We start from the raw sequence: 19,686 nt of genomic DNA, 5'->3' as shown, positions 1-19,686 counted from the left end.
AGTGTCCTCTTTTTTCATTTCCGAAATATGGTAAGCCTAACTAACCTATGGTTAGATTATTAATCTATATAGACTAGGAATGGCCTACCTTTTCGGCTAAAGGGGCACATGCAATTGACAAACGAGTGCGCGGTCCCCTAGCCGCGCCAAGCGGGTAAAACTTTCAAAGTTTATACATAAACTAGGTCAATAATATTATTACTTGAGTATATTGCGGGTCTACTGTATACCGCCCGCTAGGCTCAGTTTGCAAGGACACGACTATTCTGCGTCTGGCCACATCGATACCGAAGGTCTCCGATAATATGCAACAATCATTTTGTGCCTACATTTAACCATCGGCGATCTTTATGCGAGCGCAAACTCGAAAAGACTTTCTCCCGTAATTGCGAATACAGTTAGACTCAATCGGATAAATTAGGCGTTTATTTTCATTTTCAGTAGGGAGTAGGCTACCAAGCAAGAAATCGTGTGACAATTAAACACGCGAAGCGTGAAGAAAAATTTCTCTGCTATTTTAGTTTATTGTAATGTACAACGATTTACTGAAAATGTGACTGGACCCTGGATCTGCAAATGCGTCGGAACTGATATTTTAGTCATCAACATCCCAAGTGTCGCAGCCAGACTTGTAATTTTTGGTTGGCATTGCAAGTTCACAATCTGAGCAATTCATTTTCGATAATATAATGGGAAATTACACCGCGGGCTACGCAAAACCCTCTCGCGGGCCACATTCGGCCCGCGGGTGGGCCACCCCTGATATAGACAGGCCCATTCGATAATTTCATAGCCGGAGTTTGAGCCGGAGCTAATGTATGATAGAAGAAAGCTCCGGAGCTGGAGCAGTTTAAATGTACGGCTGCTCCAAAACCCTGGCTGAGACAGCAAAAGATCTGCTATTGTCGGCTCAAGATTTGAGGGCCAGAGATAATTTTGCAATTTTTGGTCCATCGGTACCACATCTCCCCATACAATATTAAGCTGCCGAGGGCAACATAGCGGTAAAAACACAAAAAACTGCGCGGCAAGTGCGCAGTCTAGGGCTTCCGCGAATGGATCCATCAAATTCCTTGTCCAACAGAGAATGCATTATATTATGTAATTATATTATGTTGTGCTTGTCAGGTCTCAATGACAATGTACTGTAATTGTAATTATCATTAGGCAAATTTTTTAGCAAATTACAATTACAATTACACAAAATAAAAATTCTTAAAATTATAATTACATGAAAAAATGTTATTAATTACATTCAGATCAATTACAAATTACAATTGATCCAGCTCTGCTAGACACACATTTCTTTCGTGAGACGCGCACACGATTCCAAGTTGGTATTCTTTTATGGGCCGCATCTGTTTCCTCTGCGGCTTGCATCTATACTGTTAGAATCAGATTGCAAAGAGCATTACTACATTAAAATCGAAGAATAAAGTTACATTGAATCGCGCGCGGCGCGACGAATATTTCAGGATTGATTGAAATCTCTCAAAAATTCGGGAGTTAATTCGTAAATTCAACTTGCATGTTGATGACGGATCTAAGTGTCGACGGCTGCATAATTTTCTTTCCACGGTCGCAAGTTGGCCACCCTTGATTAAGGGTTGCCATACGTCCTTTAGGAGGATTTTTCCTCCTTCTTCAAGAAATCGAAAATGTTCTCCGAGAACGCCTAAATGCCCCTGTTTTTTGGCAATCCGTCGTTCTCTGTAGCTTTGACAGACAGCCGATTGCACAGGCACACAACAAAAAACGCGCGAAACCGGATTTCGACGGCAACGATGACAAAACTGACGTTAGCCGGGAGTCGATTTTGAAAAATTACCTCTATTTTTAGTCAACACGGCAGTATTTCTAGTAAAATATTTCAAATTACCCGTTACCTCGTTTTGCGACTTTAAAAAGTGTCCTCTATTCTATATGTCGAATCATCATAACCCTATAATAATCGTATGTAATCGTTGGTCGCGGTATGGCGCGATATGCACACGAGGAGTGGATTTAGCATAGTTGGACGGTCAGGGGTGACGACACACGTTCGTGGAAATTTCTTTTCCGACTTTTTGTGAAATCCTAATCAGCATGCACAGCACTGCATTTAAACAGGTATGATTGAAAAATGAGTCAATTTATCTTTATGTGGTGTAGAACTGGCATCATTTCCTTTATGGTCGCATTAAAGGTACAGTTTGAACTTTATACAAACATCATCCATAGCCTACTCTTCAGTTCATTTCAATTTATTATTAAATTTTTCAAAACACCACAAGATTGGGACAGAATGAAAATATAGGAATGTGGAAAAGGAACGACTTGGCGAGTAGTCTTTAGATACGACACCCACGTTGGCCTAGGCCAGACCTAGGCAAAGTGCGGCCCGCGGGTCAGATGCGGCCCGTGAAGCCATTCTGTGCGCCCCGCGAAAGTTTTTTTTTTGGAATCCAAAACATAAGACCTGCTTTTGAATGTTGTTATGTGAACTAAAACAATAGGCTGTATAATGGGACAGGAAATTAGTTTGCTCTGAAGTCTGTTCATTAATATGCCACGATTACGCTACCTACGTACCTGGCATGCGTAATCCAAATTCAAAATAATGTCAATGTAGCAAAGTATAAGTAGCATGCGGTCCCGTGCAAGTCTTCTTGCGGCTCTCATTGACTTTACTTCTACCTATACTGACTATTGTATCTCCATCAGAATTTGTGCGTTTTACTCATTTACACGCGTTCAAGGGTGCCAAAGCGCGATTCGCCCCCAGCTCATGGTTATTGCTCTGTGTAATGTCCAACTTTGATATTTCAAAATTATCTCAGCAACAGCCTTCCATGATATCAAACTGTCCATTGTGATTGCTAGCGTTCTGATTTCTCTCTTTAATAACATTTTGTGATATCACGATAATGAGGGCGTCTCTAAAAAGTTTCAGAATCAATGTTTTAGTGTATTAATAGGAGGATAGGAGAATAAAGGTTTAAAGAGAGTTAAAAATGTATCATGTTTAACATTGTTTCGAATCATGACGGCAATTATTAGGTATTTTTTAACCAACCGTCCCTTTCTCATTACGTAACATCACCACATTCACTGAGCAGCATTTATTACCAAATGTAATTTAGTAATGAAATTATAATGCGCTGGAGTATATACATCGGCCTCCAACGTATTTTCTATTTCTGATTTGGCTCGCGGAAAAAAATAATTACCCACCCCTAGCCTAGGCGAAGTAAAAAGTAGGCATGCACAGATTGCACACTAAAGTATAATAGAAAATAACAAAGAAAGACAAAACGACAAAATGAGATGGCATATGACGGAAGACGAGGCGATATATCAGATCGTGGCCCAGTAATCTCAGGCTCTGACTAGTATTTATGGCGTTAAGTTGGACACTCGAGCACTCGACCCGAGTTGAATAAGCCCAATACTCGATTCGGCTCGAATCACTCAGGTAGGCCTATTCGATTTTGCTCATTATTATAGCGCTGGTAATTTGCCATGGAATGTCCGATGCATTTAATGATATTGGGTATTAGTAGCGAATAACGGTATAAAGGTGAAGTGTGATCTACTGTCGCCGTTTAAACATAGTATATTGAGACTCTCCAGTCTCCATTGACAAAAGTTGGCAAATAGCGTAGCGTCACGTCATACGCGACACAAAAGAAAATAGACGTAGTAATTCCTCAACCTCTTCATTAGCCTGATAACAAAAGCGATGGTGGTATGATTATGCGAATAGACAGTTGCGTCGCCCCGCACAATATTGTTAGTTTACGAAGTCGGTAGGCCACCTTTACCACAGCTCATAACCGAGGTGGAAATGCAGAGATTTCGCAGTAATGAGTTACTGCGAGGAAAAGTGGTCGTTAGCAGCGAGCCGAAGTCAAATATCGTCAGGGTGTTCATGAGTTCTACATTTTCCGGTAAGTCAAACAGCACAATGTCTTAATTTGCCGAATTTAATTTTGTAATTCGTCGAATACGACTGCGATGCCATGTGACGTGTGAAAGACCGGTGTCCATTTCGCAGCCATTTAAAATCGTCAAGACTACAGACAGGTCTACACGAAAACAAAAGCTATCACGGTTGTAGAGAGCCTACATGCCTACGTGCATAATATGGATCAATATGTTGTATTTGATTATTACCGTGGTGTAAGTCTGAGGTATTTTCTGGCCTCCTGTAGCACGGGTGTGTAATGTGTATACTGTATATTGACAACTGTTTATCTCGGTGGTGCACGGGCGTGAATACATGCTATTTTTGCTAAGAGTGTATGGTCGATTGGAGCCAGACTCGTACAAATTACTGGATTGTCGAAAGCGCAGCTCACTTTTTCTAACTGGCAGCTAGAACTTGAACTTACGAGTTTAAAAGTCCGCAACTAAGGGACTAAAACACAACTACAGATACCAGATTCAATTCCGAAGCAACTTATTAAATTTTATGTCATCGGAATCGAATCGGCTCTCCACATGAACATAAGTACAAGTTTGAAACGGGAGGGGTTTCGACCCCAAAATCCACCTCCTGGCTACGTGGTGATGACTCTGGAGCTAGCAATGGCTGCAAGATCATCACACCATAGAACACCGTTCTTACGATTCAAGCGAAACGACACTTTTTTTTTAATTGTTCGGCCACTATTTTTTAAATGCGCAACTAGAACTAGAACTAAAGAAATCCATCGTTGACGACATAAATATATTGTAGTATAAGTACAGATGATACGTCCACGTGGCGAGATAGCGTAGTGGTATACTCCACAGCTGCAACACCAATGGGTTGCAGGTTCGAGTCTGACCGAGGTCGACTCCGGAATTCCTACCTAAGTGTTGGAGGTTTACCTAGGCACCTCCACGCCATCTCATCCGTGTGAGCGGCGTTTTATAAAAACCTAGGAGTGGGCCATGCTACAAGTCGGCAGCTACGGAACAAAAATGAAGAAAATTGACGTGGTGTAAATGACCAATGACCATGTTAGTCGACAAACACCATGAATACCACGAACAACAGCCCATTCTCGAAATCGAAGTTTGGAGTTCCAACGTCTCACCTTATCTCTAGGCACCAACCCCTGCACTTTTCGACGTGACAATGCTCAAAATATATCGATCACACATGATAGCAGTCACAATCGCTCACTTATGTCAGTCCATCTGGACAAAATGGTTAGGCACTCGATATTTAAAAAAATTATATATTAATATTGAAATAGACCCCACGGGATAATCGTCTGCGACTAGTAGAGAATTGAAAAGAACAGCAACTGGTTATCGGTATTTTTTGGAATTGGTTAACAATTATCTACCATTTGCTGACGATTATACCCATGACGAGTGCCATACAAAATATTCGGGTTTATTTCAATATGAATGTATTTTTCAATTGTATATTTAAATTCTGTGCGTCCAAGAGTCTCTTTAAATGATTGTTTGTAATAAATGATAAAACTGCAGTCTTAAAGAAAAAGGGTGTGCATTCATATCTACACCTAGAGGGCAGAAAAGGCGACCAAGTAAACAGAACCTAACTTAGAATTACAACGCGGTCATAAATCTTACGTGCCTGTGCCTACGTGTTTACCTTCCTAGCTCCAACGTGCATGCGTAATTTGGATTTATGTTGTACTTGATTTATACCGCGGTATAAGTCTGCGGTAGGTTCTGGTTTCGTGTGCAATAGTGTATATTCACACCCGTATATCAGGGGTGTTACACGATTGCAAATCCACACTCTTTTCGCTAAAAGTGTATATAAATCACTGCAACTGTTGTCTGTACATCCTGCCTATTTCATACATGTTCGGAAAATGCTACATGTATATTTTGGATGTATGAGACTTGCATCGTGAGACCATCATAAAACTCAGATTTAGGTCGCGGTCGCAATATGTTTCGGAACAACTGACTTATATGCTTGATATCGCGCTACAACTGCCTCGTGCCCTTGATTTCCTGCTAAAACAAGACGTGCCAATGACCAAGTGGACGTATTGCGCTCAGCGACTGAATAGTTACCCATTTCATCTAGACATGACGCAAGAAAGAAATATCCTCTACAACCGCGCGTATCCAGAGTTACGGAACTTCTGCAGCAATCTAGGAATCGAATTTCAAGTCATAGACATGAGATGGGGTGTCCGGGACTCCGCTACAGTCGACCATTCCATCACATCGCTGTGCCTTGTCGAGGTTCGCGAATGCAAAAAACTGTCTATCGGACCGTACTTTGTGGTAAGTCATATAGCATATAGATAACTTGAAGCATAAGCCGAGGTGGTCAGTAACGAAGTACTTCTACTTTTTCGAAGTACTCAAGTAGTTTTTCTCTACTTCTGGTACTTACTACAGTAGATCATTTTTTTCGCTACTTTTACTTCTACTTCGTGATATTTTGTGAACCACTTACGTACTTTTCGCTATTTTCAGTTTGTCAAGTAGAAGTAGTTTAACCCCCGAATAAGAAAGATAGCCGAAGGAATTTCGGGGCTGTTTTGACGTATAGTAGAAACATTTAATTTTCAAAAAAGTCATGCAATACGCAGGATTTTCGTTGCGCTTCGCGCACAGTAGATATAGATATAGAGTGACAAATATGTTCGAACGAAAGTATCGCTGAATATAATTTAGATACCGGGTTGTGTGGTTCCGTTCACACCGCATTGTTGCCTTTACTAAATATTTCATCACAGTAAATATGCTCCCCCCATAACATTTAAAACTATCGTTTCGTAATCTAGCAATAACCTTTTATACCTAGCAGTCCATGACGTGTCCTAATCTAGAAAGGTAGACTTTGACTTTGTTTTGAACGTTAGACCTGTTTTAGCAACTGTTGAAACTTTCTGGACAAAAGACATGAGATATCTTTTCGCTTTCTAGAAGTAGTATTTGTATTTTTCTTTCAATTACGAGTATTATATCTTGAGTTCTGATTATAGTTTCAGTTCTATTGTCTGGAAAACATACATATTGCAGTATAAAAGCTAGTGTATTAATGCCTTATATTTTCCTAAAATAAAGATATACACTATATGGCATTTCTACGATCTGCCATATTTTTAATTACCGTATGTATACTAATCGCGCAAAGTGGTAGATCCGTATCCGACACAACTTCTCCGTATTGCTCTTTGAATGAACTAGGGGCCTTATAATTTGGGGTGGGCGTCATGCCATGATATTCTCTAAAACAGGGCGTTCAAGTAAACAGAGGATTAGTATCACATTTCCATATCAAAGCGATAATTTTCATCCCATGATGGGAACGAATGCTTATGCTGTCAAAATTCGACACATCCTGAGAAGCATCAATATGAATCAACCTCCCTCCCTCTACCAGGGGTGGCCAACCTTTTCGGTCAAAGGGCCACATGATATTCGCGAACCATTCCGCGGCCCACGGGATGTTGATGACCTTTTTTAGTAGTCCGATAGGAGTGAACCGGATTACATAATGGTGAAAATAAGACTCATGTCACCATGCATCGAAACCGATAGCAATTGTGCCATTAAAAGTCAGTGTGCACCCACGTACTAACCACTCGAAGCGCGAACATTTTTTTAAAGGTAATGAATTTATTCGGTCAATAATAATGTCACTTGCACATATTGCGCTTCGCCTCTGTATACCGCTGGGCTCATTTGACAAGAACAGGATTATTAGGCCCTTGGACATATCAATATCGCAGATTTCGGTGATGGTGCGTTAATCATTTTGTACAATGGTTTCTTCGCCGACGATCTTTCTGTGAGTGCAGGCGCGTAGTCGCATGTTGGACGAAACGTTCTTTCATAATTGTGAACATAGTCGGACTCAAATCTGTAAATTGGGTGTATTTATAATTTTTATGAAGGGGTACCAACACTAAAATCAGAAATCGATTGACAATAAATTGAGCGCAGTGCTAAGAGAAAGATCAGGTCTAATAAATCGGCCACGAAATATTCTACTTTATGATCATATACGTATATCTACGAAAATGTGGCTAGCCCCTGGCGACGCCAAGGCTTCGGAATAGTCATCAACATCCGATGCAAGAAGTCCTTGCATGTTTACAATGAATTACTTGGTAATTCTTTTTATTGTACCTCGTTTCGGGAATTACCTCGCGAGGCACTCAGAACCTTCTCGCGGGCCACGGGTTGGCCGCCCCTGCCTATACCTTCCATATAGCTCCATTTGCAACTTTTGGCAGTCCATGCGAACGAATTACGATCGTTTTCACAACTACTTACTTACTTGAGTAGATGTAACGTCAGTCAATTCTACTTCTACTTCAAGTAGTTTTAGGTTACTTATTAAAGAAGTACTGCTACTCGTACTTGAGTATATTTTTTCGTCGCTACTTCTACTTCTACTTGAGTAGCTTTCTTGACTACTTTGACCACCTCCGAGTTTGATCCTCTCTCCGCCCACATGATCAGAGTTAGCGGTAGAGCTGGTGGAGGATGGTGACTTCGAAAATACAGGGAGAGTAATTGTACATCGTTAAGTCATGTTCATGTCACACCGGAAATATTGTTCATCAGCCTCATGCTGGTGTGCACCACAGAGCTTTATAAACACCCCACATCCAGTGGTGTCCAACCTTTTATGGTCGCGACTTCATCTCTAATTTGAAAATGATAATAATAATAATTTGACGAGCTGATTACTGAAAGAAATCATCTCCTTTGCCGAGACTTACTCACGGGTTATTTTGGATACTGGTAAAGCTTAACATCTTCGGGAACCCCAGAATAAATTCAAACGACCCCCACGTTTGGAACCACTATCTTTGAATGAAGCGTTTTAACGGCCGTAACCATGTCTAGGAATATACCGTTCTCAAAATTGTGATTACAATTAGGCATACGCTTATTTCAGTAAATGAAGGTTATTTTTATTTATAATTTATTCCAATTATTTCGAAGGTTGTAGCCCCCATATTAAAATCAATAAACGTGACAGTAAATCCCGCGCAGCGCGAAGACAAATATCATGTAGCATAAATATCCTCCAAAATATTGATATTATGTTGATTTACGAAAAAACTATGAGGCTGCGTCAAGCCTTCAAAATTCCCGACATTTAGGCATATTTTTGAAATTCCTCCCGGACGCAAGTTTGATCAGTTAAATTCCGGACATGTCACAATATGGCAACCCTAGCATATACGTTTCAAATGGTACATTGTGACCTCCCCACCGACCCTACAAACTGCCGAATTGTCATAGAAGCGTCTTTACTATTTTGTTGGTTTAGGTTAAGTAGGTAATTTTTTATTCTTTGCTTTGTATTTCTGTAGCCGTCTATTATAATACACCAGTGCTTTTCAACCTTTTTGAGATTCATTCGCACTTTTTCTGTAAAATAAATTTCATTCGCACAAACTAACCGAATACTGTTATAAGAAATAAGATGAAAACACAGGATTTATTTGCTCAAATGTGCAGCAAATTGGCTATGCATCTTAAGTCATTAAGTGTCTCATTAAAAAGGCTACTATTTTCGCTCGTTTTGATTTCAACTATTACACTAAAATCTTTTCTACTGGTGCTTGGATGGCCAGATCTTGAAGTCTGTTCTGCACTCCTGTCCAACATACAGCGTAGTTTTCACGAGTGAAAAATGCTTGCTGGAAGAAATCGATTTTGAGATATGTCGAAAAAGTCTAGAGGCTCCCGTATGCCAAAAGAGTGAAATAAACCCATCTCTTTGTGTTGAGGCTTTTGCCTTATGTCTTGAAAAATAAGATCCAGACAATCAAGGAGAGTATAGGCACATTAGAGCTCGCTACCTTATGATACGTTGCTCGAACTTTTTTCGATTTCCCATTTTTGTGTCGCGAGTATGTGGGAAGAGCAAATAAACTCACGATACTGTGTGTTCTGCTTTTTAGCTCAATCTAACTTGAGAATTCACGACAGTTTAATAACGATAAAGCGGCTTTTTAGACTAACACCAAAATCTGAGTTAAGTGGCATCTCGCGACCCGAGCCTCACCCATGAAAAGGAATTCATTTTTAATATTACAGTAGTATGCTATGATTTTACGGACATGCATGACATACAGAACGCGCACACCACAATTCTATCCAACACAGGTCTACAAAATATGTCTGACCCACGTGATTTCAAATTAGGGTAAATTAAATTCATTTGCGTGTCGCAGTTGTACTGTTGTGTACTCCAGGGGTGTCAAACATACGGCCCGCGAAGCCTTTCTGAGTACATTGATAAATGCTTGTCATATCTATAGCATTTCTAGAAGATGTTGAGATTTTAAGTAGGAAACATATCATTAAACAGTCCTTCAAGATAGCACATGTTGAACGCAAAGAACCCTGATATGCAGGTTACATGGAAAATATATTATAGGTCTCCTGCCTACAGAGAAACTCGATTCGCGATATAATACTATAAAGCAAATTCAAGCCTCCGCGTTTCCATTCCCCACAATGCATTCGCAGGGCTGATGCCAATATCTCACTACAACGAAGAGAGAGTAGAAATGTGCCAACTTAAACCATCGCTTTATGTTTATTGGCTTATAACTTTACTCATCCGCCCAATGATCGTATTATTGCCAATGCCACTGTTTGCGAATAAAAGGTGCTGCTAGAATAGAACCCCTATGATCCGTAATATAATGTAAAACACTATTTTGTATATACGCTGGTTAATGAAGTATTGAAATGAAAAATAGGAGCATGGATTTTGAAGTATTTTGAGAATGGAGAATTTAGGTGCGGCCCGCGAGCGAACTGAAGTGTTGAATCCGTGCCGCAACATCAGTTGCGAGTTTGATACCTCTGATCTACTCAGATTGCAAAAACGGGACTATTCCGTGCCGACAATGGAGCATATCAATATCGAATGGTTTGGCCATCCAGTATCGGTCATTTGGGTTGGCCTCGAAATGAATGAGTCTCATACACCAGAACTCGCTCGCTGCACATCCCTAATCCTTACAGTAGTTCATCCCAATGGTCTTCGATAATGTTTTCCAGAAAAACCAGTCGGACAATTCTTATGATGAATTCTCATTATAAAGCCATATTTTCAGCGTGTCTCGCTTATTCGCTTCAGTACCCAACACCATGACCTTAGATTTGTAAAAACTGTCGGAGGATTTTTGCAATAAATTCAACAAATATTACGTACATATTTACAGACAGCTCTGTCGCCGTGTTTTATTTTTATTATTATTATATCAAATTATGCTCTTTGGCGCCCATACTTTAATAACCCTTGAAGGGGTAAAATTTGCGTTACATGAACTAGCAAATGGGAAACTATAATGAAGGTATCTACTACTATCCTCGTGCCTCGCACTAATTAAACAGGTATTACGGAAGTATGATAATTGTTTAGCGAAAGTAAGCAAAAAGTCAATTTAGGTCATTTTTCCAGCCTGTCGCAGGCTCAGACGGGCTGATACACTATGTATCTTCCACTACACCAGCTTCCAAACCAGCAGGCTTTTGGTTACGTAATAATTATAGTGCGAAAATATTAATTCACTACGGCGTGTGAGAGCTACGACAAGTGGTGCATCATAAGTTGAACAAGTTTTTACAATTGCGCCGCAACAACAAAGGTTACAATGCCCTTGAATTTCCTATGAGGTTTATTTGAATTATTCCAGGTCAGACAAATTAACAATTATTATTCACGATTTTCATTCGCACTCATCCGGGATTTTCATTCGCACCGTTCGCACCATGTTCGTCATTCACACTGCAAATTTTTTCATTCGCACAAGTGCGAACCGTCACACAGGTTGAGAAGCACTTTTATACACGATTCACGCCATCGTATCCAATTAAAAGCGATAACGAATCTGACACGATCTTATATCAGAGCAAATCTACCACATGAAACTATTTCCTTGAGTACTCGTAAGGTCTTTAGAGCGTGTCTTATCATTTATCGTAAGGTTATCACTAGGGCAATTTTTTTTTGACCTAAAAAAACTGAAATTTGACCAAATTTTGACCTCACGTATGCAAATTAGGTGTTTTCGCATATAATGTTAAAATTGTACCACTTATCTTCATTTCTGGTTGGAACTGTCTGTCCTTACAAAGTAGATTGGCCTGAAAAAACGTTTTTGGTTCAAAAACTTACAGATTTTTACATGAAAAACTAGTATTTTAACGAAATCTGGCCCTATGAAGAATTCCAGTAGTTACATTACGTATTCTGGTGGAAATAATTAAAATTTCTTGTAGTACAACGAAAGATCCTTTCCTACATTCTCGGGTAGAAAGTGTCTGTCTCTATTACGTAGCTTGCCAAGAACGGAGAAAGAACGTTCAACAGCAGCATTTGTTGGCTGACAACACTCAAGTTGTGTGCACACTGCTGGTGACAAACCGTGTTGCTTCATTCTGAAAATGTTGTCTATATCACAATTTTTCAGCTTGCGCTTCTTGATATAAGAACCATGCAATGTCCAAGCAGTCTTGCTTCAGCTAGGATATTGCGGTACGTTGACCATAAAACCATGTCACTATTTGTTTCATTTGACCATTTATGATTCACAATGACCAGACGATGGTCCGTTTACAACGGTAGGCCTATAAAGTAGGCTACAAGCTGTAAAATATCAAATGATAAGTTCACCGACAGCGCAAAATCTACGATACAAACGAAATGCAGAGGTCAAAAAATGTTTGACTTTGTAAACAATTTTGACAAATTTTGACCTAACACTACAATTTTGACCTAATTTTGACTTTTTTTGACATGTCAAAAAAAATTGCCCTAGTTATCACTTTTCACAGTGGATCAGAGATCTGAGTGACGATTTACGCCCGAAGTCCTCACTGCGGCAACCAGAGCTATATCCCCTAGCATGAGACTGGTGACAGTGTTTTACGCAAGAGTTGAGTCGTTTAGATATTGTAGGCACCAGAGAAAACCGAATCCGTTCATTTTCGAGACATGATGTCACTTGATATCCAACTATTGAGGTTATCCGGTCGGTACGCACCGATAAAATTGAAGAACGGTTGCATTTGGTTCATTACCGCCAAATGCTGGGACCGCGCAGAGACTGGACTCGACTCACATAAACCTTATGCTTGATCGGTGGTTTCCAACGTGGGCGATATCGCACCCAGTTGGCGATTTTAAGAAACAAAGTTGCGAAAACACCAGATGGGGCGATTGGGGGCAGAAAATGTGAGAACGTCCAGTAAGATACATTTCATTGAAACGACCAAAAAAATGCACACGAAGATGGATTAGTCGGCATATGACGCGAAAGTTGAATAAAAAAGGTCAACTAACCGGAAAGCAGACGTCGAAAACGGCCTTCCATGCCCCTACTCGTAAAAATGATTAATTTCTAGTGAATGCATCAACGATCAGAGTTATGTCAGTAAATATTCCGTTTATATGCCTTCTTTTTAGGATCTGTGAATATGGAAGGGGGAGAAAATTTTTGTCGGGCTTGATTAGGGGGGCGATGAGTCGAAAAAGGTCGGGAACTACTACGTTGAATTGTAATTTATGAAAATACACGGCTTTCGTTTACAGTGTGGGCCATTTAGGTCATTTCTTTTCATAGAGCGGCGCAATAAACTCGCGTCCTGCTATTGCATTGTTGTTGTATTCTAGCTGTATGTTGTTTAAACGGCGGTAATTTATCGGGATCGTGGCAATTGGGTAAACAATCGATTGCGTTGAAGGTCGGTGTCTGTGTCTGCAACGGAAGCGATGCAGCGGCGATTATGCTGACTAGAAATCGCAGATGATAATGACTGACAAAGGTAATGTGGGATTAGGACTCCTGGTGCTAAACCTATACCGTGGTTTGCATTGTTTTAACCAATTATTATCGACATCATATATTCACACGCTTATAATATTATTACGATTTTATAGAGCGTGTAATTCCCGTAATAACTGCGCAATCTACGTAGCTGGTGCAAAGATGCATCTCAATCAAAAGTTCGTGATGAACAGAAACGTCATTTATAATCGCGTGCCCGGTTCCACGAGCAATCTACGCTGCATATGGTTGTACATGTACAGTTGCTTATAAAACCTACATTTAAAGGAGCCATCACGATAATACCGATGTTTTACATGCTTATCCTATTGTGCAATTAAAACCGATGACCTCAAGATATCAGATGTTGTCTTACGCCTATTCACTGTCAGGGTATATCGGATTTGACATAAGCCTGCATAGCTCCGTAGGTAGTGCTGCGCGCAATGCATTTTCACACCAGGTGGTCACTGGTCAGTAATGAAATATTACACTTATTTTTTTCGGGTGCTCATTGGACTTGTCAAATTGCGGTATTTTCTCGACTGTTTATGACTTCGGACTGCTTACACTTCTTGACAATTTTAAGTTTCTTTGGCCAACCTAGGCCTACAATATTTACTCTTATACTTACTTGGAAATCGGTAATTGTACGATGTACGTGCATTTGAGTACACATTTACGCCGTTATTTCTTCTTCTACTTGAGTGTCGACGACGACTGCTTTGACCACCGCTGGTTGTCACCAGCGATGTTAGCATAGTGCAATTTAACCAAAATTGCTAATTTTAGTCAGCCCAACGAATTTCAGGGACTTCAATCAGAATTCGCGCTATTGCGCAGGTACATCGTGAACTTGCTCTCAAAGCTACGGAGTCGGGATGCGTATTTCCTCTGCCCATCACGTGGGATACATTTTATTCAAGCTTAGCGACTATACTTTCAGATGTTACTGACCGACTGTCCCATGCTATATTGGGATAACAATATATATATATTCGCTCAATATCCGCATCAAGAAAACTGTTGGAAATATTTCTGAAAAGTGATTCCTAATGATATATGTAGTTAACAAAAAATATGTCGCTTCATCAGCATTCTGCGCTCCATAAATTCTGGCGACGTCGATACCGTGATGGTGACTTAACACAACGGCATATTCTGGACCTCGTCTACACACGCCAGGTTTATATAATTTGAGAGTAGATATTTGCAACGGTAATATACGATTGGCAATCGAACACAAACAAGAATATGCTTTCCATTGCGTCAAATTCAATTGGACATCTCTTTACGTTCAACGAAAAGTATATGCTAAATTCAGTTCATACATATGGTCGATTGATTCGAGCGGTAACATATCAAAGTCACAACTGTTGTCATCTTTGCTTTCATCCTTATCCTAATTATCTTAGAATCATACTACACGCTCTGACTTAACAGCGATCAAATACGGTCGTATTCGGCCTGAAGGGGAACGGTGCGGTAACTTATGTGATAAATTGTCGGTTTGATAGCTCGGAGACTTCGCTACCATCACACACCTTTGCCATCACCACCTTGACTCCGGGAGGGTAATCATGCTGCGGAATTGGCCTGCTCTGTGATTCCACTCCGGCGACTTATTGATTAATTCGCTTCCCTCTTCTTTTGTGTCAGTACGAATGGGCCAACTCCTCATCTTCCCGGATAGGTGCAATCAACACCGGCTGTTCGTTCCAACCTACTGTTATGTAGTGCGCCCGCGAATAGCCCCCTGGGATTGGTATGGGGTCCGAACGTATTCTTGGCATGGCAGTTGTTGATGCCGGTGCTGTCCTAATATTACAACAGTCATCTTCGTATTGGAGCTTGCTTTTCGGAGTATCACGATGCCGCCGCGGGAAGATGGACATATCAGAACCCATACTTTCAAATATCTGTATCGCTCTACTGCCAGATATATAATAACTTTTATTCCAGTCGACCCGACTTTTATACTCCTCTTGTTCTGTGCTTTGACGCAGGTGAGCAAATCCATTGCGATCTTTGAAAGCGGAGGTTTCCCGCTGCGCTTCCTCCATTATATTTGTCTCGAAGCGAATCGCTTCGCATGTCTGGACCTATTACCTCACATTTATAAACATGATAAAAAATGTCTGGGCAGATTGCTGGGCATAATAAAGTTTGAGTTTGAGTTTGAATTTGAGCTTGACCATTGCAGGTGTCTGCTTCGCTCTGTTCGCCTCTTTCGAAATAGCCTATAACTCGTCATTTTCTCTCTTCAAAGAATGTACCGCCTATTATCGCTGTTCCAACTATTCCTCCTTTCCAGAGTCAAGTTCACAATCAATATATGACGAAAAGACTTCTAAAATTTCATTTGTGGTTCACGACAGGGCAACGAGTTTTCAATTAGGCTCAGCAGGCTTCACCTGTCCGTCGGTTCTCCACAATTCGATTTCCGAAATATCTTTCTTTGAATTCAAGTTTACTTGGTGTTGTGAAGAGATACGCTGTGAATCTTCGGGGGCGACTTGGAATGACATTGGACACGCTGTTTACGCATCTCCTGGCGACAAAATCGTACGCATTGGAATATAGATATTTCCGGTATTGCATGGAAGATTTATACGATATAATTGGTATCATATTGAATTATCCTGGTTGGTGGTCAGCACTGATCAATTGTACGTGTATTCGAGCGCAAAGCTACGGAATACTGATCACCTTGGGTTCATCAGCGTGCAGAAGTATTTTGTCAAAGTCATTCTATCCAATTTTACAACATTAGTTTCAATCTGATATATTCTGAGTGCGATTGCAACTCAAATGATGACTAGAATGAATAAACTAGCGATGTCGCAACCTGAAGTTCACGTTCTCGTTCTACGTGTGTACCTCAGAAATTTGGAGGTTCGCGTTGACAAAAGAACCTTGGTAGGTTCTGCAATGTGAACCGTGTTCATGTATTACAATTTCTCACGTCATGAGAACGTGACTTTGGTTGAAATTCCTTGCCTTTCAACTTCGGACCACTACTCATGTCGAGATATAGTATTGGTATGATCCGCAGCTACAACACCAATGGTTGTAGGTTTTTGCCTTCGAGTCCAACCCAGGTTGACTTCAGAATTCCAGCCTAAGTGCTGGAGGTTTATCCAGGCTCTTCCTCGCCACGTGATCCGCGTGAGCGGTGTCTTAAAAGTAGGCCGTGCTACAAGTCGGTAAATACGGAAACAAAAACAGAGAATATAGGCCTGCTGTAAAAGGACCAATGTAGTCGAAACACCGCTGATATCAAGCAAACAAACAAACTTCGGACCACTCACCGCCAATCGCCGGCAGCATGAAAAAAAGGAACACGTCACTAAAGGAGTATTTACCTTGCCAATTTCATAAATCAGTTGCTCGAAAGTTTGCTCGGAATATTTAGCTCTCCGTTTGTGAATATTTCTCTGCTGTGAGGTTTGCCCGCAATGACACAATAGCAAGCACTACATGTAGGCAGACAGCAAATTGTGCTTAGTCAACCAATACATCGATGTTTAATGTAATAATTCTGTCAGGTGTACGGGTACGATATTCCTTTGATATCCTTATTGGGTACCCGTATAGGGTTGTGGCTATTGTATAACTTGTTTTTGAGATACTGTCCGGCACAAGTATAGAAACCGGTGTTTCACTCTTGAGAAACATCTTTCCGGCCTAACCGAGTCCCCGTTGAAATTATTGGCAAGGCGACGGATAATATTGATTTTATTGACTCTACTTCTGATACTTACTCAAGTAGATCTTCTTTTCGCTACTTCTAATTCTACTCCGTAATATTTTGTGAACTACTTACTTACTTTTCGCTATTTTCAGTTTGTCAAGTAGAAGTAATTTAATCCCCCAATAAGAAAGATAGCCTAAGGAATTTCGGGACTGTTTTCACGTAGTACCAACATTTAATTTTCATAAAAGTCATGTAATACCCAGAATTTTCTTGCGCTTCGCGCACAGTAGATATGGAGTGACAAATTTGTTTTAACGGAAGTATCGCTGAATATGATTTAGATACCGGGTTGCGTGGTTCCGTTCACACCGCATTGTCACCTATATCAAATATTCATCACAGTAAGTATGGCCCCCATAACGTTTGAAACTACCGTTTCGCAATCTAGCATTTACCTATTATACCTAACAGCCCATGACGTGTCCTAATCTAGAAAAGTGGACTTTTACTTTTTTTTTAACGTTAGACAACAGACAACCGTTGAAACTTTCTGGACAAAAGATATGAAATATATTTTCCGCTTTTTCGAATTAGTATTTGTATTTTTCTTTCAATTATTAGTATTATACGGTGAGTTATAATTAGAGTTTCAGTTCTTTTGTCTGGAGAACCTATAAAAGCAAGTGTAGTAATGCCTTATATTTTCGAAAATAAAGCTATACACTATATGGCATTTTTACTATCTGCCATATTTTTAATTAACGTATACTTATCGCGCAAAAGTTTCAAAGCCGTATCCGACACAACTTCTCCGTATTGCTCTTCGACTGAACTAGGGGCCCTTTAATATGGGGGAGGGCACCATGTCATGATATTCTCTATATCGGGATGTTCGAGTAAACAAAGGATTAGTATCGCATTTGCATATCAATCAATACTATCATTCACATCCTATGATGTCAACGACTGCTTATTCTGTCAAAAATTGATACCTTCTGGGATGCATCAATATGAATGAAGCTCTCTACACCTTCCGCATAGCTCCATTTGCAGCTTTTGACAGTCCATGCGAACGAACTACTATCTTTTTCACAACTACTTGCTTACTCGATCAGATTTAAATTCCGTCAATTCTACTTATACGTCGAGTAGTTTTAGGTTGTTTATGTAAGAAGTACTTCTATTCGTACTTGAGTAGATTTTTTTCGTCGCTACTTCTACTTCTACTTGATTAGCTTTCTTGACTACTTTGACCACCTCTAAGTATAAGTATTAGACTAGAACTAAATACCGCGTCCTTTAGGTGCTGTTTGGAAATAGGTACGGTTATCAGCCTTTACCAAGCTCTCTAACTCAACAAGAGTTCGACCTATTGAGAAGAGTATCCGAAGATAAAAAGATGGACGGCGATTGCTTACTAGAAAAATGGTATCTGTACTATATTACTGTCTCGACATAATGACCTTATCACCTTAAGCTATACGGTTGTCCAAAAGTTTCGTAACGCGGTACCGCAATTTCTAGCGGCATAGTCCTGGACACCAAAGGAGTTAAAGGTTTACTTGGCCTAATAAACGTACGTACGGTATTAAGTTACCTTTGTCTCCCTCAACAAAGCAAATCGTGATCATGACAAATCTGAGAAATAAGGACACATCTGCCAGCTCAGGGCGGCAGGGCAGCCTGCATATACATTAAATATCATATGATATAATCATATCGTGTTGATAATATACTTAATATTCAATTGGATAGGATATTAATATTGAACGAACCCGGATATTTTCGGCAGAAACTCGCCAGGGGTGATCGTCAGTGATTGACTACGAGTGTCAGCCGAAAATATTCGGGTTCGTTTCAATATAAATATACTATAGTTAATTGTATATTGAAGTTCTGTACCTCCAAGAAGCTCTTCCTATTTAGTATTGTAAAACGATAAGATACCCACCATATTATTCAGGTACAGACTGGATGCGAATAACATCCCCAGCATGATGGTTTTGGAGCCGATTACAACGCATTTCTGTCACTACAACGAAACGTCTGTCGAGATGCACGCGAAGGCCAAACACGAACGCGCTCAATGGCAGGATATTCATAGCAAGTTGATCGAAATCATTAAAACTGCATCAACTATCAGAGGGAGTACTGGCTATCTGTTCGAGGATGTAAAAGAAAATATGAGAAAATCCAGTAAGTGTTCCTGCGCCC

At 40.2% G+C, this 19,686-nt stretch overlaps 1 protein-coding gene across 1 annotated transcript in view; it reads left to right on the top strand.

The window, feature by feature from the left end:
* Positions 1–3,686: 3,686 nt before the first annotated feature.
* Positions 3,687–19,686, top strand: part of LOC145444362 (NACHT domain- and WD repeat-containing protein 1-like) — a 60,066-nt gene continuing 44,066 nt past the window's right edge. The window contains exons 1-4 of the mRNA XM_080322329.1: positions 3,687–3,929; positions 6,041–6,243; positions 18,776–18,900; positions 19,436–19,668. Of these exons, the coding sequence (XP_080178455.1) occupies positions 3,827–3,929; positions 6,041–6,243; positions 18,776–18,900; positions 19,436–19,668 (664 nt within the window). The 5' untranslated portion in view covers positions 3,687–3,826. The remainder of the gene's footprint in view (positions 3,930–6,040; positions 6,244–18,775; positions 18,901–19,435; positions 19,669–19,686) is intronic.

Source organism: Botryllus schlosseri, chromosome 8, assembly GCF_051294905.1.
Source record: "Botryllus schlosseri isolate E-star chromosome 8, Bs_hap1, whole genome shotgun sequence".
In the NCBI taxonomy this organism is placed as follows: domain Eukaryota; kingdom Metazoa; phylum Chordata; class Ascidiacea; order Stolidobranchia; family Styelidae; genus Botryllus; species Botryllus schlosseri.
Note: the sequence above shows the minus strand (reverse complement) of the source record. Positions and strands in the feature narration are given on the sequence as shown.